General features: G+C 39.7%; 1 protein-coding gene across 3 annotated transcripts in view; it reads right to left on the bottom strand.

Moving 5' to 3' along the window:
- The window catches only part of prkdc (protein kinase, DNA-activated, catalytic subunit), a 220,736-nt gene that overhangs the window by 166,650 nt on the left and 27,806 nt on the right, over positions 1-26,280 (bottom strand). For all 3 annotated transcript variants that reach the window (XM_080194241.1, XM_080194242.1, XM_080194243.1), the window contains exons 14-25: positions 25,626-25,675; positions 22,212-22,355; positions 20,301-20,453; positions 17,921-18,033; positions 16,222-16,381; positions 15,412-15,498; positions 14,201-14,320; positions 7,602-7,755; positions 6,333-6,436; positions 6,135-6,225; positions 3,489-3,652; positions 2,847-2,993 (exon numbers count right to left, since the gene is read on the bottom strand). In XM_080194241.1, the coding sequence (XP_080050367.1) occupies positions 2,847-2,993; positions 3,489-3,652; positions 6,135-6,225; positions 6,333-6,436; positions 7,602-7,755; positions 14,201-14,320; positions 15,412-15,498; positions 16,222-16,381; positions 17,921-18,033; positions 20,301-20,453; positions 22,212-22,355; positions 25,626-25,675 (1,487 nt within the window). The remainder of the gene's footprint in view (positions 1-2,846; positions 2,994-3,488; positions 3,653-6,134; positions 6,226-6,332; positions 6,437-7,601; positions 7,756-14,200; positions 14,321-15,411; positions 15,499-16,221; positions 16,382-17,920; positions 18,034-20,300; positions 20,454-22,211; positions 22,356-25,625; positions 25,676-26,280) is intronic.

Genomic DNA, 26,280 nt, shown 5'->3' with positions numbered 1-26,280 from the left:
AGTTAATTTAGGTATTTATGTCAACATCTCTAGTCTTCAGGAAATAAACATTTTGCAGTAGGGATATTTAAATACACAAAACCAGTAAGGAAAGCTGCAAACGAAGGAAACTTAAAATAAATATCTGAAATTTTTAAATAGTTACTTATTTAACTGAGTTGCCTGGTTCATTTCTTGTTACATATATTTTTTCTTTGAACTTGGCTGCTCACAAAGATAAACAATCACATTAACATCACCCACTCAGTATGTTTAATACACTAAGAAATATAGAAGGAAAAGGATCACACTCTTCTCTGCAGAATCAGTTTCAGTTGTACCCTCATGGATTCTCTCCAGCTTGTTAACTAGAGTGAATCAATATTACAAATCTTCACAGCAGGAAAAGTTGTGAATTTTTCCATACCCCTGAAGGAAAGCTTCAGCATATTAAATGAAACATATTTACTTCTACTGACATTTCGCAGATGAGGTTTCGGTCCTTCAAACACTGACAGACATACTTGATTTTTTTTAAACACTAACATAAAAGCAAAACACTGCAGTTGTTGGAAATCTGAAATAAAAACAGAAAACGCCAGAAAAGCTCAGCCAGTCTGACAGTGTCTGTGGTGTTCAAGGCTAAGGGAGGTGCTCATAATTGCTATTAATACATTATGCTACCTGACCTTATGCCACTATTACAACCTTCCTTACTCTTTAACAGTATTAAAACTCTCTTCATGTTGTGTCTATGACATCTTTGTCAAATCGCTCCTGAGCTTCCATCTCTCCTTGACCTATTTTGCTCCATTTGTTTGTCCCCCTCTTAAACGGTACAAAATCCATTATGTCTGTCATTTTCATAAATGACCTAGATGAGGAAGTGGAGGGATGGGTTAGTAAGTTCACCGATGACACGAAGGCCGGTGGTGTTGTGGATGGTCTGGAAGGATGGCAAAAGTTGCAGGAGGACATAAATAGGATGCAAGACTGGGTGGAGAAGTGGCAGATGGACTTCAACGCGGATAAATGTGTAGTGGTCCATTTTGGCAGGACCAATGGGATGAACGAGTACACTATCAAGGGCAGGAGTCTTAGCAGTGTTGAAGAGCAGAAGGATCTTGGGGTCCAGGTCCACAGGACTCTTAAATCGGCCTCGCAGGTGGAGGATGTGGTCAAGAAGGCGTATGGTGTACTGGCCTTCGTTAATCGAGGGATTGAGTTTAGGAGTCGGGAGGTAATGCTGCAACTTTATAAGTCCCTTGTCAGGCCCCACTTGGAGTACTGTGCGCAGTTCTGGTCGCCTCACTATAGGAAGGGCGTAGAAGCTATCGAAAGGGTACAGAGGAGATTTACAAGGATGTTGCCTGGATTGGGAGGCATGCCTTATGAAGATAGGTTGAGGGAGCTGGGACTCTTCTCCCTGGAGAGACAAAGGTTGAGAGGCGACCTGATAGAGGTTTATAAAATGTTGAGAAGAATAGATAGGGTGGATTCTCAGAGGCTATTTCCCCGGGTTGAAATGGTCGCTACGAGAGGACACAGATTTAAGGTGCAGGGAAGCAAGTACAGAGGTGATGTTAGGGGTAAGTTTTTCACTCAGAGGGTGGTGAGTGAAAGGAATCGGCTGCCGTCAGTGGTGGTGGAGGCGAACTCGCTGGAATCTTTTAAAAGACTTCTGAATGAGTATATGGGATTTAATGGGATTGGGGGTTATAGATAGGTTTATGGATTGGTAGGTATTGATGTGATCGGCGCAACTTGTGGGCCGAAGGGCCTGTTTGTGTAGTGTTCTATGTTCTATGTTTCTCCCTCTCTAACTCTGAAGAGAAGCCATGCAAACACTCCACAAATGCAGCCAGATCTGCTGTGTTTTTATAGCATTTTCTGTTTTTATTTCTTGATCTTTTCAATTCTGTTTCATTGAATATTGATAATATCATTGCAATAAGACTACAAAAAAGTGCTTGGATCTGGGATTAGTCAAAGAGATTGTGATCAGGAAATGTGGGAACATTGACATGTGCTGGAGGAGTGTGATGTTTATTGGGAGTGGAACGGTCAAATGAAAGCTAGGGCACTTAACTGGGGTCGAGGAGACTTGGTAGTAAGTCTCATCTATAGAATGTGATTGGAAGTCAATATATACATTCCACTGATGTCGACAGGGATTAGGAGCTGAGAGTGATGTGCAGCAAATAGTATGGAAACATACGTAAATTCCGGAGGATTAAGAAAGGAGTTTGGGGGTGCAAGAGCACTGAGAAATGCATGAAAGGTTTTGTTGACTTATTCCTCCTAGATCTTTTGAAACAGTAGCTTCCCAGCATGGAGCTGAGAACTCTACATTAGTTGTTTAAAATGCATTGTGCAAGCACAGAATAGTGACCTTCAACATTAGTGTTTAAATATCAAACACAGCTCTCAGCATTGGGTGGAGGCAGGGAAGATAATAAGCAGAGTTGTAACAGGGTTTAGGTTCAATAACAAGTTGTGTAATAGTACCCTGGAATCATAAGTCAGGAAGACTCAAGAGGCAATGACAATAAATAGGCAAGTTTAAAAGAAAGGCAAAAAATACTCGATGGGAGCTTTGTTAAACTTCTAGCGAATAGGGAATATTTTTACATATGAATTATGTATAGATTGTTATCAACCACAGATTAAACATTATTTATTAACTAGTTTCAAACATTCAAAACTGAATATCATCACCCTCCCCCCACTCCACTTCCCCTCCCTACCACCACCTTCTCAAGGATGAATTAGGGGTGGGCAATAAATGTTGGCCTAACCAGAGATTATCTCATCCCATGAAAGAAAAAAAGTAAGATTACTCCTACATGTACACTCAACTTTCTTACCTTATCCACATCACAACCAAGGCGAAGTAAGACTGGAAACATGTGTTTGTTTAGCTTGTACATTGTTTCCTGCTGTCCCTCTGAGATCTGGGATCCTTTTCCCAGCATATAAGCTACCACACTGTGCAGCAGTTCACAAGCTGCAATCTGGCAAGATTGAACGTTTATTAAAAATGTTTCAACATGTTAAACATTTGGAGAAATTTTTTAAAAAATTTATCTGCCACATAAAAAACTGGCAAAAGATCTGTAACTACAGAGTGGCCATATGACAATCCCTTGTCTGAGACAACAAACTTTCAACATGCTCACAATGCCTCATTTTCTGTTGAGTCACAAATTAGCTTACTCAATCCCAAAAGTTAGAAAGAAATTCATAAAACAAATATGAATAAAGTTTGAGATAAAAATCTAACTAAGTAGTGATTAATCAATGCAGTATTTTCTGACACTAGCTTAGGCTGGAAGAAATACAAATACTTACTGGGCAACACAACATGGTAATTTTTGAGAAACTGCTTCATTATACACGTTGATTATATATTGCAAGGACAAAGCAATAGGAGCAGAATGCAGTCTAGTACATTAAGCTCTTCTGACCAGGAACATAACAAAATGTGAATGAAGAGTACATTGGCTTACTTTCGTCTGTCGATCACTGGCAGAAAGTGCAAGTTCAGAGATGCGAGGTAGAAATGAATCCAAGTATATGACAGGTTTCATGTCTGTAAATGGTACTGCAAAACTCAGAGGTCTCTCTGCCACCCATGCAACACACTTCTTCATTATTTCCTCGGAAGAAGTAGCTGTACAAATCAAATATGAATACATCAGCATTTCATGGTCTCTTTATGTAATTTTTTTTACATCTGAATGAAAATTGAGAATAATATATTTAAATACACTTTAACAACAGTCTTTAGCAAAGGAGCTACATACCATTTAATTTGATCTAAAGTCTCTCTCTGACTTTAAGAAATTTCTTCAATGCTTAGGTTTCATGTTTTCCAATAGTAGAATCTCTTTTGTTAGCGTTTCACAAAACTACATAGTAATTATAACATGGAAAAAAATCTGTTTGATCCAACAAGTTCATGGAGTTTAATTTTCACATGAAATGAAATTCTAATCCTACATATGCCCATGCCTTTCCTTCAGATGTTAGTTAAGATTCACATTCTACATGCAAACGACCAATAAATTATCCAACAGAGGTCTATATCCAGAGACCTGGGTTCGATTCCTGGCTTGAATCACTGTTTTCAGAGTCTGCATGTCTTCCCGTGTCAGCGTGAGATTCCTCTGGGTGTTCTGGTTTCCTCCAAAAGATGCGCTTGTTAGGTGCATTGGCCACGCTAAATTCTCCCTCAGTGTACCCGAACAGACACTAGAGTGTGGCAACTAGGGAATTTCACTGCAATGTTAATGTAAGCCTACTTGTGACACTAATAAATAAGACTAATAAATAAACTTATTTTTGTTTTCCAACCACCACAATGAACACTTCACGAGTTTGATGTAGGCTTCGCATTTCTTAAATAAAGCATGAGTCCACAATATGTCAAGAGTTGCATGCAAGAAGAATAGTGACAAGCTTTGCAAGTTTTTAAGTCAGCTACTAGCCTCAACTGGGGTCAAAGGAAAACCCGATTGGTAAAGATTCAAACAAAGCACATGGCCTCAAATGAACAATATCAAAGGCACAAACAAAAAAAATTTATTTGTATTATTCACTGAATAAAAAATACTTTGAATAATTAAGATAAACAAATATCAACTAGACACAATGTGCAAAGGGAAGATGTGCAAAGAGTCAATTCATACCAGCATGAATGTCAGAATGGTTTACAGTGGCCAAGAGCATTTGAATAAGATGCTCCAGCTTGCAAGATTACTTGTATTAGGTGATACCTTATATTAGGTCAGGAGTGGATGTTGAATGAATCACAGCTTATTCACAAACATTTTATTTACTACAGCAAAAAATGAGGTATATGACGAAAGATGGGATACCTCAAATCCTACATTCAGGATTACAAATACAAGGGAGAAGTTACATCTATCTGCATATAAAAGCACTTTCTAAATAGAAAAAAACTTTAAAAAGGAATATGAGCATGAACTGCTTAGGTGTCAAATATTAATGATCGCTCACCATCCATGGCCAATGAGAGATTAAAGGTTGGATAATGTGCTCCCTGGAATTCCTATTGACTGTGACTGGTACTATAAAGTGAAGACAGACAGGGGATTCGTCTTCCAATAACAACATTCTTTTCCTTACTCTGGGAAGCATATGGCATCCAGTTGGTGCATCCCTACATTTAGGGCCTATGGGAAAAACGGAGACTAACTTTTGCTTCACTGTCAGCCTACAAAAATGTAAGCAATTAAGATGCATAGGTTACATAAGTGAATCAAAGAAACAATAATTTAAATAGTTAGAATGAGCATTTATGCAATTTTTTTTAATAATTTGTTTTCCTAATTGCATTCAGCTCGCTCTCATAAGTCATAACTTCCAAATACAAAAGACCAGTCTGGATCAGCCAGAGCACTGACTTCTAGGGTGCCTTTCACATCACTAATAATGCACTTAAATGAGTTTTAAGTAGGTGAACTAATAGATACGTGGGGTTTAAATTTAGTAATGGTCTAGTTAAACGGCAAAATCTAGAACAATTACATAATATCTGGGAGCTTTAAGTTTCTACCTCTTCTTACTTCCACTACCGAAGGTAGGTGGAGATAATGTTTTCAGACCGTTTGTTAGTTTGTTTATAAATAATATTGCTTAAAATCTAATGGATGCATTTCAGTAAAACTTGGTACAGAGATACAATGTGATCCAAGAAAGGATCAATTATTTTTTGGCAGAGATGCAGATCCAAATCCAGATCCTTTTTTTTCAAAAGGAAACATTGAGGAATAGAATGAATTGACATTTTTCTTTTAGAATATTGTGGATTATTTTATTTAGAATGTTGTACATTGTCTGAAGTGCGGTGGTACAATTTGTCACAGTTATCAAAATGTGACAAGAGATTTCACATCAGGTTGTTGGATGGAAGCTCCCTCAGCGAGATGGAAATCTTTAACAAAAAGATTTATTTTTTCAGTTTTGTAGTTACAGAACATCAACCAGACAGAGAAAAGTCTGAGTAGCTGCAAAATTGCAATAATATTGAGTCAGTGTGTTAGAGGTATGTGCTCTACTGAGTGCCCTCTTCACTTGTACATATCCTGTTTTCAATCTATTCACACAATTCCAACTGTCATGACACCCACCTGTAACCAGGCTTCGATTGATCTGCCCCCCAAGAGACCCAAGTAACCGCACTATTCTATGCTTCACAGCTGCAGCCGGGGACTCTTCATTCTGTTTTACAAGAAATAAAACACACATTTAAAAGCAGATTTGCATTATTCAAATTATATATAGTAGGCACAGGCTAAAGAGAAAATTTTAAAATGATAGTCACATACCGTAGAAAGATCCTTTGCATTTTTCAGGCGATGTATAAGAACTTTGTTTTCTCCTTTACTTGAAGTACTAATGCTTATCGTTTCCCAATTGTTTTCAATCTCATCTGATATGAAGTTTTAAAAATAATAAAATTTCCAAAACAGAAACTTTTTTTTAAACAATCATTTGCATAGTTGCAGAATTCTAAAACTCAACTAAATCAGCCATTTGTTCACATTAGTTGATATTTTCGGAGATGTAGAAAATGCAGGTTCCAGCTGCGGTTCATCTAGTAAAACTCATGCCTCTAATTCAGAGAGTTCAAACCCCACTCCAGAAATTTGGACAAATAACCCAGGCTAAGAAGTGCTGCTCTGTTGGAATTCAAATGAGATGCTAAACATCTATTCTATTTGGTGGACTCAAAAGATCTCACTGCATTACTCAAAGAAGAGTAGGGGAGTTTTCCCAGTCTCCAAGCCAACATATATACTGCAATCTATCACCAAAAGGATTATCTGGCTATTTCTTAAATCCCTGTTTGAGTGAGCTTTCCGCACGTGATTGGCTGCTTTGTTTCTTATGTTACATCTGTGACTCCACTGCAAAAGTAAACTAACTGTAAAGCACGAGGTCCCAAAATACTGCTTCATATCTTTAGAAAGCTTGACAAAATTCAATTAAATGCAACATTCCCAAGTGTTATTTCAGTGATGTACCCTTTGAATTGCACTGCACCATCAAATTATGTTTTAAATAATCTTTGAATATCTATTATTCATTTCTAAAAGTCTCACTTTAAATGTCACACTTCTCTCTCAAGATCCTGATGTTCTGAAATTCTTTAATTCTCCCCCCTGGCTTTTTTGTTAAATCAGCAAGCTTTTAAAAGCAATAGATGGATGTCAGCTAATTGCAATTTCTGGATTTATTTTCCACTTTTTTCAAGTGTGCATTTTACATTGAATCTTAACCCATTACTCAGGTTTCTAAATAAAATTACTTTACTGAGTACCCGAGTATTATAATTCTCTAAATATCTTATGGTCATTAGTTTTATAAACGCACATATCATACATTTCACCCAGTATACCAGGATATAATGCAACAGCTCTGCTTCATCTATTACGTAATCACTATTATGTGCACTCAAGTGAAAAAGTCTAAATACTTCGTAACATTCTAATGCAGAGTCCTTCATCCTGTTCTTTTACATCTCCTTGAACAATTTTAGTTAGATGAAAAAAATTGAACAGGGTGCTAAAAACAAAGAAATTGAAGATGCTTACTTGAAGCTGTTTTCAGGTAGCCATCCAGGTGCGGTAAAATGTCTTTGTAATAAGGCTCAATTGCATGCTTGGATATATGAATTGACCAATGCTCCAGAGCATCCAATCCAGCATCAGCAAGTGGGAGGTGGCTAAGGCCAAGTTTAAATGCAATCTGATGTTGGAAAGTAATCACAAAAACGTTACAGTAGATTCAGCCTAGCATGCCTGCATCAACTCTGATGAAGAGTCAACCATCATGTTCTTTTGCCCCTTCCATATACCCTTTGAAGTTTATCTTTCTTTAATATACATCCACTTTTTTATTCCTCCTCTTTCTTAAATATATATCCACTTTTATATTGCTCTTTCACTACCTTTGTTTATGGAATATTCCATTCCAAACAAACCTCTCAATAAAAGCACAATATTCTCCTCAGCTCTCACGTTACCTGTCAGATCATAATTAGGGATGGGCAATATATGCTGGCCTAGTTAGTGATGCCTTCTGAAGATGCTGATAATTTAACTAAGTAGACAAAGGCGATGGAGTAATCACTGACCCGTGGAGCACTATTTATCCCTGCTCGGTTCTAAAAACACCCATTAAGCACTGTTATTGGAAGTGCCAAGGTGCAAATGTGGCATCAGAACCACAGCAGAGATAAAACAAATTGTTCTAAATGTACAGAGAATAGGTCTTTAAAAAACAGTGTGCATTAAACAAAATCTATTAATAAAATTAAAATCAACAAACGGCAAATGAATAAACCTCCTGGAGAAATTACTCCAAAGATCCAATATGCAGTCAAGATTAGGCAGAGATGTTTCCATTTGTGGAGGTATATGAACATGGAAAATAGGAGTAGTCCATTCTGCTTCTTAATCTCTGCTTCACCATTCAATATGATCAAGGCTGATTCACCATCTCAACGCCATATTCTTGTGTTCTCCCTATAGCCCTTGACACCTTTAATACAGGTCTACATTCTTCTTAAGTATATTAAGTGATATGGCCTCCACAGCCTTCTGTGTTAGAGAATTCCAGAGGTTCACCACACTAAAGTGAAGATGTTTCTCCTTATCTCAGTTCAAAATGGCCTACCCCATAGCAAGAGACCCCTTATGAGTGTTTGTTTTAACTTATCTATTAAGATTTATGAGGTTCGCTTGTTTGCGATAACTTCACAATCGTAAATCACATATGGTTCTCAAGACTTAACCATATGGCAAGAAAGATCATTTTAAATGATGAATTCCAAAAGTTTATTAAACATTAAAAAGGTAACAAGTCAGATATAAAGTAGTATCAATTGACAGCAACGAGCAGTAGTTAACAATAAGACAGAAAAGCTCAACTTTTTCAACAACTGAACAGACTTCTCACTACCCTTATCAAACAAAATCAAAGTGATGATTTTGTAAAAATATCGATAACAGCTCTCAGCATTTCTCCATAAGCATCTCTCACATCATAAGAACATAAGAAATAGGAGCAGTAGGCCATCTAGCCCTTCGAGCCTGCCCCGCCATTCAATAAGATCATGGCTGATCTGTCGTAACTCAGTTCCACATTCCCGCCCTCTCCCCATAACCCTTAATCCCCTCACTTATCAAAAACCCATCAACCCGCGTCTTAAAAATATTTAGCAAGGCAGCCTCCACCACTTCAACGGGCAGAGAATTCCAGAGATTCACCACCCTTTGAGTGAAGAAGTTCCTCCTCAACTCCGTTCTAAACCGCCCCCCCCTTTATCTTGAGGCTGTGCCCCCTAGTCCTACTGTCCTTTCTGAGCGGGAAGAGTCTCTCCACCTCTATCCTATCCATCCCATTCATCATCATAAACGTCTCAATGAGATCTCCCCTCATTCTTCTAAACTCTAACGAGTACAAGCCCAGTTTATTCAGCCTCTCCTCATAGCTCAACCCCCTCAACTCCGGTATCAGCATAGTAAACCTCCTCTGCACTCCCTCCAAGGCCAAAATATCCTTGCGTAAGTACGGCGACCAAAACTGCACACAGTACTCCAGCTGCGGCCTCACCAATGCCCTATACAGCCGCAGCAAGACCTCCCTACTTTTATATTCAATCCCCCTCGCTATGAACATAAGAACATAAGAAATAGGAGAAGGAGTAGGCCATCTAGCCCTTCGAGCCTGCCCCGCCATTCAATAAGATCATGGCTGATCTGTCGTAAGGCCAGCATCCCATTAGCCTTCCTCACCACCTGCTGCACCTGCAGGCTGGGTTTTTGCGACTCATGCACAAGGACCCCGAGGTCCCTCCGCACCATCGCCTGCTGCAGTTTTTCGCCACATAAGTAATAGTCCTTCCTACCAAAGTGGACCACCTCGCGCTTGCCAACACTAAATTCCATTTGCCATTTCCTGGCCCATTCGCCCAGCCTATCTAGATCCTTCTGCAGACTCTCCCCACCCTCCGCACAATTTGCCGTTCCACCAATCTTGGTGTCATCAGCAAATTTCAACACCATACACTCGGTTCCCTCCTCCAGATCATCTATATAAATGGTAAATAGCTGAGGCCCCAGCACCGACCCCTGGGGCACTCCACTAGTCACCAATCACCAATCCGAATAGCACCCATTAACCCCCATTCTCTGCCTCCTATCTGACATGATGTGGGTATGCCAGCGTTGGACTGGCATAAACACAGTAAAAAGTCTGACAACACCAGGTTTTAGTCCAACCTATTTATTTGATAATATACTCACAAGCTTTCGGGTTAGCCCCTTCGTCAGGTGAATGGAGAGTTCTGGCCTCAGACAGAGCATATAAAGCACAGACAGTTTAGTAATCAGTAATCTCTAAACTGTCTGTGCTTTATATGCTCTGTCTGAGGCCAGAACTCTCCATTCACCTGACGAAGGGGCTAACCCGAAAGCTTGTGAGTATATTATCAAATAAATAGGTTGGACTAAAACCTGGTGTTGTCAGACTTTTTACTGTGTGTATCCTATTTGACAACCAATCCTCTATCCACGCTAACACCCTGCCCCCAACTCCATGCCCCCTTACCTTCTGCAATAACCTGTGAGATACCTTGTCAAACGCCTTCTGAAAATCAAGAAAGACCACATCTACCGCCCTAGACATCCTCATAGAACTCCAATAAATTTGTCAGACACGACTTCCCCTTAATGAAACCGTGCTGCGTCTGCTCTATCAAGCAATTCCCCTCAAGATGCCTCGCTATTTCCTCCTTGATGACGGATTCTAACATTTTACCTACAACAGACGTTAAACTAACCGGCCTATAATTCCCTGCCTTTTGCCTGGCACCCTTCTTAAACAATGGCGTACCATTAGCCGCTTTCCAATCTTCCGGCACTTCCCCAGAATCCAGCGACGTTTGGAAAATAACCACCGAGGCATCCACTATCACCTCCGCCATTTCTTTCAGAACCCTCGGATACATTCCATCCGGTCAGCTGTTAATGCGCAAATAAGTGCGGCGTGCAGGAATGGGACGGCCATAATTATGGGAGATTTCAATCTACATATTGATTGGTCGATCCATGTTGGACGCGGTGGGCTCGAGGAGTTCTTGGAATGCTGCCAGGACAGTTTTCTTGAACAGTGTGTGTTGGAGTCGACGAGGGAGCGAGCTATCTTGGATCTGGTGTTATGTAATGAGGCGGGTAGAACTAGGGACCTTGCAGTGAAGGATCCTCTTGGGGACAGTGATCATTGTATGGTGGAGTTTCTGGTGCAGATGGAGGAGGAGAAAGTGGGTTCCCGGACACGTGTCCTTTGTTTGAACAGAGGGGAGTACGGTAGGATGAGAGAAGAATTGGCGAATGTTGACTGGGGGAGCGCATTGGAAAGTAGGTCTGCTGAGGAGCAGTGGAGGATGTTTAAGGAGATCTTTCTTGGTGCTCAGCAGAAATTTATTCCGATGGTTAAAAAGGACCGTAGGAGGAGAGGTAATAAGCCGTGGATAACGAAGGAGGTGAAGGAAAGTGTTAAATTAAAAGCGGAGGCATTTAGAGTAGCTAAGAGTAGTGGGCGAAAAGAGGATTGGGAGAGGTTTAAATGTCAAAGATTGACAAAGAAGTTGATAAAGAAGGGTAGGAGAAACTATGAAGCTGGGCTAGTGCTTAATATAAAAAAGGATAGCAAGAGTTTTTATAAATATATAAAAAGGAAGAGGCTGGCTAGGGTGAACGTTGGACCCTTAGAGGATGAGAGGGGGGACTTAGTGGTAGGGGATGGGGAAATGGCTGAGGTCTTGAATAACTTTTTTGTTTCAGTCTTCACGGAGGAAGACGTGAATAATTTGCCGGGTGTTAGCGATGGAAAGGTGGTAGGACTGGAGGGTCTCAATGACATTATTGTTACTAGAGAGGCGGTGCTCGACAGACTGGAGGGACTGACTGTGGACAAGCTCACCTCTCCTAAATCTCTCTCTCTCTACCCACATCTCTCTCTGACTTGCCTCTGCCTATCCTTACTCAAAATGACCTGGCAGGACCCATTTTTTCATATCTTAAAACATTGAACGCCCACCTTAGTCAATTGTTAGAAAAATAGTAAATTGGTCAAAAAGTTGTCAATAACAAAATAAGAATTAGCCCATTGGTTTTTAGCTGATTATACATATTGCCTCAGTTTTAAGATGATGCTTCTTCTCAAACTATATCTCATATCTTAAGACTTGGGTCTCGACCATTAATTGGTCAACATGGCTGCCCATTGTCTGGAGTTGAGGTCCCTTAGACAAAGGCTCATTTGGTCTTTCCCAAGTCTACGCTTAACATTCACATTTTCCCTTTACTTGATGGCCTGAGAAACACGTATTAATCCCTCTCTCTCTCTCACAGTACTTAAAGTCTGTATTAATGGTCAAACGCTAGGGAAAAAACATGCTTATGAATAAATGAATTATTTGTTCTTTAATTGTTTCACAATTAAGGCATCTTCATAACTAAATCTGGCTGCCTTCCCATAACACTGGTTTAGTTTTTACTAAAATGGCTTCCATCACTTTCAGCTAACTACAAAAAAAAAGTCACATTTCAACTAGTGACTTTAAGCTACCGACAATCCCCTTGTTCCATATCCTTAAGCCAGTCTATGTGTCCAGTCTATCCAGACCTATCAGAATTTTGTATGTTTTAATTAGAATCACATCATTCTTCTCAATTTCAGTGAACACAGGACCAATCCAACCCAATCCATCTTCATACAACAATTCTGCCATTCCAGAAATCTGTTTGGTAAACTTCTGTTGCACTTCCTCCATGGCTAGTATATCTTTTCTTAGGTAAGAAAACCAAAACTGCGCACAATACTCCAGGTATGGCCTCATTGAGGCCCTGTACAGCTGCAGCAAGACATCCATCCTCCTGCACTCAAGTCCTCTTGCAATGAAGGTGTGCCTACCATTTGCCTTCCTAACCGCTTGCTGTACTTGCATGATTTTTTATGACTTATGTATTGGATATCCAGGTCCCTTTGAATGTCAACTTTTACCAATCTATCACCATTTGAACAATACTCTGCCATTCCTTTTCTCTGTCCAAAGTGGTTAACTTCACATTTAGTCACATTATACGGCATCTGCCACATATTTGTCCATTCACGCAACTCACCTAAATCAGCTCGACGCACCTTAATATCCTCCTCACCACTCATATTCCCACGAAGTCTCATGTAGTTAGCAAACTTGGAAGTATTACATCTGGTTCCATTACCCAAATATATATGAGTCACTAATAAGTTGAATAAGGAATTCAGGTGAAACTTCGTCACTGAGGACAATGAGAATGTGGAACCTGCTACTGCATGAAGAGGTTGATGCAAATTTGAAGGTAGCTTCATTACGCACGAGGGAGAACAGAGCAGGGTGCATTATTAGAATGAGATGAAGTTCGGTCAAAGGAGGCACATGTGGAGCATACGCACTGGCATAAATCTGTTGGGCTGAATGGCCATTTTCTTTGCTATAAAGTCTGAAAATTTGTAATGCTGGAATAAATAAGGTGGAGTTTTAACTTCCAAATGTTTAAGAGCTTCGTTTGGGAGATAAGTAAAAATGCAAAAAAAAATCTCAAACCTGAATGCACCCTGCAGTGAACCAGTCCACTTCTGGTTTTAACACAGGCAGACAGTGGGGATGGGAAACCTACTCACCCTCAGATGGTGGTTTAAATATTTTAATGAGGCCACATTTTGCTTCTCTGTTCCAATGGCAGTCCCCTGGACTTTGGGAAATCTGATTACTAAGTGATGAGGATGACTGCATGGAGCAAGTAAATCACTTAAAACACTGTTTTTGGGCCAAATGGAGCAAGGAATGCCCTCTGGACCCTCAGCCAGTGTCTTGGAGTCATAAGACACTGTTCTCCAACCCCCATGTTGACAACAGCCAGCAGTCTTTTCCCATCCTTGCAGAAACATAAATACATTTCGGAAACAGGTAGTGATGAAACAAAATATTGAAAACCAAGCCTGAAATTTAGGCTACAGATTTTTTTTTTTACAGATACAGGCACTATGTTGAACAGCCAAAAGCCAACTCCATAATATAAACTAAAGCCATGCTTGGCCTGGAAAGTATGATACCAAAACGATTGAATTTGGTTTCCACACTAACCTGCAAAGCTGGAATAAAAGTCTTGATGTCAAATGCAATTATGTCATGTGGCAGAGAAAGCACAAACATCAGGCAGGAAGCCAGTAACTCATCCTTGTACTGTTTCATTCTGATCGCTACCTGTAATAAATAATATGACAAGTGCAAGGTCTAAATTATGGCCTAAATCTTCGAATATGGGGAGACACCTTTGACTGAACTTAGCAATGTTCACCTCCCTTCCAGCAATGTTCACCACCTGTAACATCGCCAGTAATGTTCCCACTCTGCATCTGACAAAATTCATCTCCGTTCTTGGTAATGCTGGCCTTCCCACCCCAACAATCTTCAGTCCTCTGCAAAATCAGGGGCGGGGGGTCATTGGTGGACACTGTCGGAGCTCAGGCCACACATTGTCGGAAGTTGACAGCTCCATTTAAACCAATGCACATGACTAACTGAAGAGAGACCTTAAGAGATGTGTCTTCTGTTCATGGTGAAAAAGGGAGCATAGCCGTGGTAGAATTACACTTAAGACAACTGGCATCCTGACTACGCTCATCCCTTCATTACCCCAGCATCAGAAGATGCAATGGCTCCAGTGTAAAATGTTTAACGGATAAATTAGGTCGCAGTCAGCATTAGATGCCCCCGCCCTTAAAATCTGGGCCCTTATGCAACCAACGCTTAAGCATTTTATCAAGAAAGATACACATTAACAGCTGGGAAAGGTTTACAGACATATAACATTTCTTCATACAACATATCAAGATGGCAACTTGGTCTGAAAAATACTATCAATGAGCCATCAATCCACAGGCAACTTCCAATCTGTACCAAATATCTTGAAGTTTCTTTAAAGAGACAAACTTTTGCTTTACTTAAAATAGAGTTGTGTAGGGTCAAATAATCAAGACACTACTTGAGTTAACTCCAGCCAAACAAAAGCTGAACTTCAGAACTAGAAATCATGTCTGCTCTATTTTTCACTGACTTTTTTTAAGATGTATTTATGCAAATGCAGCATGCTTTTAACTTGACGTTGCTTAACTTAAATTGTCTAATCATTTAGCATTTTCAAGGATGAAATTCCTACTTTGCTACATTATTTGTCACTTAGTTTAGATTATTTTCAGCACAAAAATGTTTTAACTTATCAATGGTAAACTTGTACCCAACATTTTATTTTTTCCAAGTCAAAATTATTCAACGGCATTTGATTTGATTCTCACCTCCTTTCCAAACTTCCCGAATAATGCAAAGCAGGCAAACTTTTCTGGATTCTTCGGACATGGCTTTCCAGTTTTTGTGCCAACATTCTGACAAAACACAATTTTCCCCTCATAGTCAGCAATTCAAGCAATAAAAAACCTCAGGAGCAGAAGGCACATAAGGAACCTTATTTTAATCTAAGTAGACACACAACTGTGGTCAGAGCACATGGCATTGTGGGACTGATGACAGAATGGATAACAAACTGGCTACAAAACAAAGTGAGATTATGAGTTAAGCATTGCTACTCGGTGTGGCAAAAGGTATTCTACAGGGTTAAGCAGCTACCACTGTAGCTGAATTTAATGATCTGGACTCAGGATTCGGAAGTACAGTTTTAAAATTAGCAGATGACACCAAATTGGAAGCTTTAGCTGATAAAGGAAGAAAGTGACAAAATATAGGGCAACAATAAGAAATTTGCAAAATGGACATGCAATTGGCAAACTAAATCCAAAGTAGATAGATCTAAGGTTGAATATTCGCTAACAAAAATAAGACAGCCAAATACTTGTTGAATAATGAGAGCCTGAATAGGGTAAAAGACTAGAGGGAACAGCAGAGATATACAAACTGCTAAAAGTAATGATGCAGGTTAATTAGGCCATAAAAGAGCAAGCCCAATGCTGACGGCCTTGGTAAGATGCTCTTTCATGAGTTGGTGCAGACCCTACAGGCCAAATGATCTCCTTCATTGTAGGGAATTCTAAGTAGGTTATGCAAAATAATAGATAGAGAAGGAAAAAGATAAATGTATATAATTTCTTTACCTCAAAATATTTAATCTTTTGGGCTATTTTCATTGTGACCGACAGAAGTTTGTAGAATCCGCTGACCAGTGGAAATTGTGTTGATCGTAAAATGAGCTCATATCCAAATCTATACACCCATTGTTCAAAGAAGTCTGTGTGCTTTTCTAACAACAATTCCCTGATTTAAAAGACAATTCTTGTTCATGAGAAACAGAAAAAAGATCAAATATTACAAGAGAGTAATGCAGATAAAATTCTCCAGTGGTTTGACTCAGACGTAACTGTCCATTTGTGCTTTGAAACGAACTGATAAATTCACCATAAACACTTAAATTTTGAATATGTTTCACGTGGTAGATATACAGTGCTAATGATGAGTTTTGGGTACCACATACTGCACCACCCTCATCACCAATCAAATAGGAAGTGTAATCATGAAATACACATTCACAAACCCATTTCAAACTACGGTGCAGAGGCAGGTTGTCCTGATGGCCAAATTCTCAAGTCATATTTAATCTTAAGAGTTAAGAATTTTTTCGTTATTTGAACAACGTGAACCTACTATACTTCGCTCAGAGGATAGCAAGGACTACATGTATCTTTATGGTTGTTTGCATAGCACACTAGACCAGTCAGGACCAAAATTTATCAAAAAGGTACAGTATCAAAAGTCCCCACTAACATTGAGTATCTATCATGTGAGTTTTAAATATATTCAATACTCAAATGCCTTTTGGTGAATTTATCCCAGAGTGATGACTTCAAAGGGCAGATGGGTCAGATCTCAAACAAACGGCAAGACAGAGTACAGGAATGAGAGTCTGGTGAACTGGTACGGCAACAATAACCTCTCCCTCAATGTCAGGAAAACAAAGGTGTTGTCATTGACTTCAGGAAGTGTAGTGGAGAACATACCCCTGTCTACATCAATAGGGACCAAGTAGAAATGGTCGAGAGCTTCAAGCATTTAGATGTCCAGACTGCCAACGACCTGTTCTGGTTTTCACCCCCCCCCCATGCTGACACTATTGTTAGAAAAGCCCATCAACGTCTCTACTTTCTCAGAAGACCAAGGAAATTTGGCATGTCAGTTACAATTCTCACCATCTTTTACAGATGCACCACAGAAAGCATTCTTTCTGGTTGTTTCATAGCTTGGTATGGCTCCTGCTCTGTCCAAGACCGCAAAAAAACTACAAAAGATTGTGAATGTAGTGCAAATCCATCATGCAAACCAGCCTCCCATCCATTGACACTGTCAATACTTCCCACAGCCAGGGGAAAAACAGCCAGCATAATTAAGGACTACATGCACCCTAGACATACTCTCTTCCAACAGGAATAAGATGCAAATGTCTGAGCACACATACTAATCTTCTCAAGAATAGCTTCTTCCCTGCTGCCATTAGACTATTGAATGGACCTACCTGGCATTAAGTTGATCTTTCTCAACACCCTAGCTATGACTGCAACACTACATTCTGCGCTCTCTTTCCTTCTCTATGTACAGTATGTTTTGACTGTATAGCGCGCAAGAAACAACACTTTTCACTGTATGCTAATGTGACAATAATAAATCAAATGCACAATTGCAATGAAGTCAGTCCAGTTAGAGAAAGAAACAGTCATGATAACTTATCAGATGGCATTTTTATTCAAAAATTATTAAACTGAGTCATATGGTACCATTTCATTAAGTAGTCTGCACACTTACCCACAGAATTCTACTAAATTGAATAAGGCAGTGAAGTCTTTTGGTTTAGTCGGCTGCAGATTTGCTGCTGGGTCAGATGTAGGGATTACAATACTGTTGATGAGACCTGAACCCTGCAAAGCAAACAGGGAAATTCATTTCATGGCATATCGTTTAATAATTTTTTTAGTTCTGAGCTAGTTTCTACAGCTAAACATCTCACACACAATTTTTAAATAAATTTTTTAATCAATTTAACATTTTTCTTTATTCTTTCATGGCATGTCAATGTCGCTGACTTTCATTGTCCATCCCTGCTTGTCTTTGAGAAAGTGAGCCACTTTCTTGAACAGGTGCAGTCTATGTGGTGAAGGTACACCCGCAATGCTACTTGAAAGGAAGTTCCAGGATTTTGACCTAGCGATGATGAAAGAACAGCAATATGATTCCAAGTCAGCTTGGTTTTCGGTGTGCAGAGAAACTTGCAGGTGGTGGTGTTCCCATGCATCTGCTGGCTTGGCCTTCAAGGTGGTAGAAGTCATGGGTCTGGAAGATGCTGCTGAAGGAACATTGGCCAGGGATGACTCAAATCAGCAGAGAACTTCTCCCCCCAATTCCCAGTTTTTCTGGAGCTCTTTGATGCCCTAGCAGAGTCAAATACTGCTTTCATGACACGTAATCATTCTCACCCCACTCGAGTTCAATCTTTTGTCAATGTTTGGACCAAAGCTGCATTAAGATCAGGAGCTGAATGGCCCAGCAGAACCCAAACTGAATATCAGTGAGTAGGTTATTGCTGAATAAATGCCACTTGACATCACTACCAACGACTCCTTTGATCAAGAGTAGACTAATGGGCTGGTAAGTGACTGGAGTTAGATTTGTCCTGCTTTCTGTGGACAGGACAACAGGGAAATTCATTACCAGATAGGTGACAGTGTTGCTGCTCTACTGGAACTGCTTGGCTCGGGGCATGGCAAGTTCTGAAGCACAAGTTTTCAGTACCATTGCCAGAACATTGGTGGGCCCACAGCCTTCACAATATTCAATGCCTTCAGTGATTTCTTGCTATCACACGGAATAAATCTGAAGACTGGCATTTTTGATGCTCAGAACCTCTGGAGAAGGTTGTGATGGATCATCCACTCAGCACTTTTGGCTGAAGACGGTTTCAAATACTTCATCTTTCTCTTTTGCATTGATGTGCTAGGTTCCCCCATCATTAAGCAAGGGGACATTAGTGAAGTCTCTTCCTCCAGCGAGTTGTTTAATTGTCTATCACCATTCATGACTGGATTTAGCAGGACAGCAAAATTTAGGTCTGATACATTGATTGTGGGATCACTTAACCCTGTCTATCATGTGCTGTTTCGCATGCAATTAGTACTAGATGGTAGCTTCTCCTCATTTTTAAGTATGCCCAGTTGTTGCTCATTGCACTCTCCATTGAATGAAGTTGATCTCCTGCTTGATGGCAATGGTAGATTGGATGATATGCCAAGCCCAGAGGTTACAGATTGTAGCTAAGTACATTGCTGCCGCTGCTGATGGCCCACAGCACCTTGTGGATATCCAGTCCGGAATTGCGAAATCTGTTCAAAATCTCTCTCGTTTGGCTTGCTAGTAGTGTCTCACAACACAATGAAGGGTATCAACAATGGTTTCTCCACAAGGACTGTGTGGCTGCCAATCCTACTGATACTGCTATGGCCAGTTTGCTTGCCAAGCATTTCAGAAGGCATTTAAGAGTCAAGCACATTTTTGTGGGTCTGGAGTTGGCCAGACATGTTAAGGGCAGCAGATTTCCTTCTCTAAAGGACATCAGTAGAACAGATGAGTTTTTAACAACAATCAAGAATGGTTCCATAGTCTCCATTACTAAGATTAGCTTTTAATTGAATTCCACCAGTTTGCAAGTTAGGATCTAAACCCATATCCTCAGGACATTGATTACTGTCCTGTGACATTACCCCACTGATGGAAATGTGATTTTTAGCCCTTTTGTATACATCATACGCATACTGATCAAACTTCACATTTTAGAAAACATTGTCAAACCAAGAAACTTTGGTTTCTCATCAGCTATAATATATTTGTGACCAGGACAAGTTCAGATTTTAGTGGTTTCTTTTTTAATCTTTGCAACATTAGGTTCCATTTCCTCTCCTTTTCGCTAATGGGTTGTGCTGTCACATCCATTGCCCATCCCCAAATACCCACAGGAAGGAATTAAAATTTAACTGTCAGTCTAACTTTAAACTGCACAATGATAATGCAAAATTATTCCTAATTTCTAAAGCTCTTCTGTTGATCAGCAACTTTGTTAAAAAAAATTCAAAGAGACTGACAATATACATGATTGCATTCCCACTGATCAAATGTAAAGTCCAAAATGTAATACCACTTCTTCACTCTGGCTTTGTCTGTCCACTGTCAGATCCAATTTCTCAATGATCTTGAGCACTGATTTAATAAACTCATCATACAGTAGCCGATTTAAAGATTTCAGTGGTGAATCAAACATCTGGAATGTCTCAACCATCAATCCGAATTCCTTAAAATATAAAACATTCAAACTGTCAAATATTTTATCCTGGAACATAGTCTTGTATTCTTCACAATTTAAATCGTGAACTAGTTAAAAGAACGCTGCTATATTTTTCAGTTTTAAAATAATTTTATCTTTAAATTTAATTGAAGGAAAGAAAAACTGAAGTTTGGTTGTGATTCCCTTTATTTCTGTCTAACCGAACAGCTAAAGCTATCATATAGAGGCATCATATAGTACACAATAATTAAAAATAATAAAAGGGAATGTAAGATAAAAGTGAAATGACTACATGATTTGGAAGCTTGGATTTTAGGAATGTCTTAAGGATGGATCACCTATCTGGCAACAAACTTCTGCTTTGTGTTTTGCTCAGAATTGTGAACATAAGAACATAAGGGTCGCTGGAACAGATGCATTGGAGAAGCTATATCCAAGTCTTGAACAGAGTTAGGTTTTACAGACTGCTGGGCTGGGAGGATGGGATTGAGGTAAAAAAAAAGTGTTTCTCACAAAGCAACAACCTAGTTCCTTGGAGGTAGCTTTAGCCATGGTGGGAATATCAAAGATGTGAGTGCAATATAGTTCTGAAGACCCCGCCACACAAGAGTTTTCTGGCAGTCTAGAGATTTCTGAAATTCAGAAGGTGAATTAATCTACGGTCTTGCACATCTCTTGCTCCAGTCACTAAGTGGCAGACAATAAAGGACCATGTTATTTACTAACTTTCCTGACCAGAGATGGTTATTTCTGGAAAGACCAAGATTTTCTTTCAATAGCTTTGTCCTTGAATGTGTTTACCACAAAAAATACATGATGATATTTAAAATATATTTTTAGAGCATATTTTAAATTTCCTCCCTGTACAGTGATTGGTCTCATGATCACGGCCACAACCTTCACTGCGTTTCTGAAAAAGCAAAAGTTAAGTAGCCCAGAGCATTGTGAGCTAAAGCTAAGCATGAAAGTTTCAAGCTCTCTCCAACCCCAGAAACAAAGGGGAAGGGAGGAACCACCATCATAACAGCACAAATTTTGGACTCTAATTACAAAAAAAAACTACAAACTCTCCTTTGATTTTTCTGGCCAATCTTCTGATGGAAGATCCTGCTGAAACCAAGTTAGTACAGAAAACCTCAGACATTAACAAAGGAATCTGGGCAGTTCTCACGTCCCTTTTACTGCTAAATGTTCACTAACACTGAAAATTTGAGTGCTAAAGGTTGGGTAAGTGGGTAGGGTGGCAGCTGGACAGGGTGATGAGCTTAGATAAGGTTGGGTCGGGGGGGGACAGAATCAGATGATAAGAGGTATTTTAGGTCGGTTCAGTTACCCAGGAGTTAGACTAGGATTACTCTAACATTTCCAGGTAACTGTTCAGGTAAATAAGTCAAAACTGTCCAAAGTTTCTGATTCCAACTCAGAGTTAGAGACTTTTTCCAGAGTATCTCGGGGGCAGGGGAATTGCTCAACAGAAATTAAAATTTTGTGGACTATTTCTACAAAGTCAGTGCATTGGGACTTCCAATGGGTTCTATAGTGCATTTCGGGGATACATTTAGACTCTAGTAATCTAAATACCAGAGATGGGCCACTAACTCACTTATTAATTTCACTTCTGTTATTTACTATGTCTTCTTAAAATTAATGTCTTAACATAAAACAAATACAATGCTTTATCCTGACATTTAATAAAATATATAATACATCAAATTTAAATACAATTAGGCAGTGAGAGAATTCTACACTACAACCCAAACTCACCTTCATTTTCCCACAGTCCAGCAGACTTCTGAATAACTCCAAATAATCTTTGTAAGAAGGCACCCTCGATTTTCCCGTTGCCACACTACTATTGTCAAGTGACTGTTGTGCATTGGACCACGGCTCAGCTTTTCCCATTCCCTCCTAAGAAATTAATCAAGACTTATGGTGGTTAGAATGTCACATACCAAAATACAATGAAGAAACTTGCTTAGCTAAGGTGAAGGGGGAAAAAACAAATTCTAAAATTAAAACCAAGTACTAGGAACTCAGAATAGTTGAGCTAGGATCTGAAAAAGAAAGACAAATTAACATAAGCATCAGCTGAAGGTCTCACAAACAACAATGAAATGGACCTGAGAATAATAAATGACAGTTATGAAGAACCAAGACCTCAACATGAAGGACTTTCTTATAAATATGTAGAGATAAAACCGTACACAGATCTAAAATGGCAGAATCTACGTCTGATTTCGACCTCGAACAAGGGGAGCTACATGGCAGTATCATGGAAACTCGCATGCCATTACCTTGGAAGTGCCACCAACAACACATTGTGACCTGCGCAGACCAAATTCAAAGAGATGTTTACAAAGGCCATCTGCATTTCATCACCCAAGCTGGCCAACAAAAGTTTGCTCGTCTGCTATGACAAAGGGTTTCATGACCTTCCTTTCAATTCTTAATGGTTAAGGCATTTCATGATCAGTCATGTGACATGCACCTCAGGGTTGTGGAACGAGTGACATTGGCTTTGCTGTACTGCAAAGACAGTCTGCCATTTTACCATCTAAGTCACAGTACCACAGTTGAGGAGCTCTGGCCCAACATGAACACCTGGCCCAACTTACACAGTTTCTACTAGAAAGCCTGTATTTGTCCTACAAAACTGAATCAACTCTGCATGCTTTCACATTGTTTGAAGTCAACAGCACCAAAATAATGATTTATTCAGCTTCGGTGATCAATCCCATCTCATCTAAATGATGGCACTGCTGACAAACCCATGCTCCTTCAGTTCTGGATGGTCAGCCTAAATATGTAAAAAGGAACGGCTTGAATTTACTTTGTCCTGACTCAGAGGCATAAATCTTATCAAAGAAGTCTAGCTAACATGTTCAGTCAGATATTGTGATGTGGGTATGCTGGCGTTGGACTGGCGTGAACACAGTAAAAAGTCTGACAACACCAGGTTTTAGTCCAACCGATTTATTTGATAATAGACTCACAAGCTTTCGGGGTTAGTCCCTTCGTCAAGTGAATGGAGAGTTCTGGCCTCAGACACAGCATATAAAGCACAGGCAGTTTAGAGATTACTGGTTACTTCAGGACTTGAACAGCAGGTTAGGTGTAAGGATTCGCATTCTAATCAGTAATCTCTAAACTGTCTGTGCTTTATATGCTCTGTCTGAGGCCAGAACTCTCCATTCACCTGATGAAGGGACTAACCCCGAAAGCTTGTGAGTCTATTATCAAATAAATCGGTTGGACTAAAACCTGGTGTTGTCAGACTTTTTACAGTCAGATATTAACAGCCTACAAGTGAATTTTTAGACACAGGAAGACGACAATCTCAGTAATCTCAGTTAGGTATGTCAGGCATTTGAAAAGTGAGTTCAAGAACTACAGAATGAAAAGGAAAACAATGGAATGTGAATGGCAGGATTTGTTTGAAAAGTTAGAGAGACAGGCGATATTGGAAATTAATGAAGACAAGCAGCTGAACAATTATATTGAACAACTCTGTTGAATTTTTGGAATATTATAAGATAAAGACAGAAACTCCAAATAAGGAAAGGTTGCAGCAATTAAAGTGGCAAGTCATAGGAGGTCCAGCATCAGCATTAAGTTTTTCAGCATTCACAGATTAATTTAGTAAGGAAATTGAATACATATTTAAATACTATTTACAAAAGATATTGTCCCTGAAATTATGCTGTATTAATAATAGCATATGAATGCTTGATATATTGGTATGAGTTTCTTTTGCTGCTATATTAAGAGGCATTTATTCCTGTTAAGAATATGTTTCAATGCCTCAGTTTACTTGTGCACATACTAGGCCCTTAAGCATTTTGCTGTTAATATTCACCCAACCCAATTTCAATGCAACGGGTGATAGTTGTTAAACAAAGAACAAAAACAGCCCGGGAAACAGACCCTTCGGCCCAACAAGCCCACGCCGCCATCTCAACACCACTAGTCCCCCTCTCCACCCATGACCCTTATCTAATGTTTTATGGCCATCCACATTGAGGGAAACTGATTTAGGGACAATTTATTACTGCCAATCAGCCTAACAGCACATCTTTGGGGTGTGGGAGGAAACCGGAGCACCCGGAGAAAACCCACGCAAGCACGGGGAGAATGCGCAAACTCCCACAGACACCGGCCCAAATCCATGTGTCTGCACAGCAATCAGTGATAGTCACTGAGCTGTCGTCTTGCCCAGTATCTGGTCCAGTTTAGGCACACACTAACGACATGAAGCACTAGGCCAATCTCAAACAACCAAGAGCAGCCCAAGTACGACCCATCGCGTGTATGCCCCTCGTTGGGCACAAGGCGGACCGACTTAAAACCTGTGAATGAAAAGGAAAAAAAGACATTATTATTGTACCATATCCATTTACATTACCAGGGACGCCCCGATGCTAATGACCCTTATTTAAAATAACCTCCTATATCCACCCATCTCCAACCCACTCATGTGCCTGTCTAAGTTACTCTTAAATGACTCTAGCGTGTTTGCCTCCACCACCTTACTTGGCAGAGCATTCCATACCCCCACTACCCTCTGTGTGAAAAACCTGCCTCTAATATCTGTGTTATACCTCTCCCCCCTCACCTTAAGTCCATGGCCCCTTGCCCTATGTCACTATCATAGGAAATAGCTTACCTCTGTTTCCTCTATCTACACCCTTCATAATCTTATATACCTCTATCAGATCCCCCCTCAGTCGCTGTCTTTCAAGGGAAAAGAGCCCCAATTTCTTCAATCTTTCCTCGTACTCCAGTCCTTCCATACCAGGAAGCATCCTGGTAAACCTCCTCTGCACTCTCTCCAGAGTCTCCACGTCCTTCCGGTAGTAAGGCGACCAGAACTGGACGCAGTACTCTAAATGCGGCCTAACCAACGTTCTATACAACTGCAACATTAGACTCCAGCTCTTATATTCTATACCCCTTCCTATAAAGGCTAACATACCATAGGCTTTCTTCACCACACTCTCCACTTGCACTGCCACCTTCAAAGACTTGTGCACTTGCACCCCCAGGTCTCACTGCAATTCTATACTCCTTATGGGCTTACCCTTTATCATATAACTACCCCCTACATTATTCCAGCCAAAATGCATCACCTCACATTTATCCACTGCTGAATGAAGCAAGATGTCATGTAAATTTTCTTACCCCAGGAAGTAGAACTGGCTTTGAACAGACACGAATTAGGCCTTGATGCACTGAAACAAATTTTTTTTAAATTAAAAATAAAAGAAGTTCACAAAATACAAGCAAACATGTAGGAATATTGTGTTAATGCATTTTTGTGCAACATTTTTAAGGACAGTTAGAATGATTTTCATGAGTACAAGTTTAATATTTAGATTTGGTATTCCTAAATTGCGAAATTTCTGAGGACAATTTCAATACATTTGCCATACAGTAATTGGTCAAAAATGGGTTTAATCAATGCTGTTGTACACAGCTGGCCTGCTGAAGTGAACAATAATTCTCAAAAACACAAATTCTGCACCATCAAGCTGAAAACTGCTCTTCACTCATGCTGGTCACACAATTTTAAATGAACATATTTCTATTGGAAATAGCTCGAAGTTTGCTGTTTTCTGTTGCATAAACAGATTTAGCATAGCAAAGTGGACTACACATGCAGTTTGTTGAAAACAGCAAATGACTTTAATGCTACCCAAATGTTCACAAATCTTGAAATACTTTGCCCATCTAAGCTATGGTCCTTTTCAATCTTAGCAGAAAGACCACGAAACCCAATAATGCTCGAAAGAATACAAGTCTGCAATTCACCGTTGCATGAGGTGTATTGACAATT

The sequence above is a fragment of the Carcharhinus amblyrhynchos genome, chromosome 8 (genome assembly GCF_965287045.1).
Source record: "Carcharhinus amblyrhynchos chromosome 8, sCarAmb.v2.hapA, whole genome shotgun sequence".
NCBI lineage: Eukaryota > Metazoa > Chordata > Chondrichthyes > Carcharhiniformes > Carcharhinidae > Carcharhinus > Carcharhinus amblyrhynchos.
The sequence above is the reverse complement of the archived record's forward strand: the minus strand, read 5'-3'. Positions and strand labels throughout refer to the sequence as shown.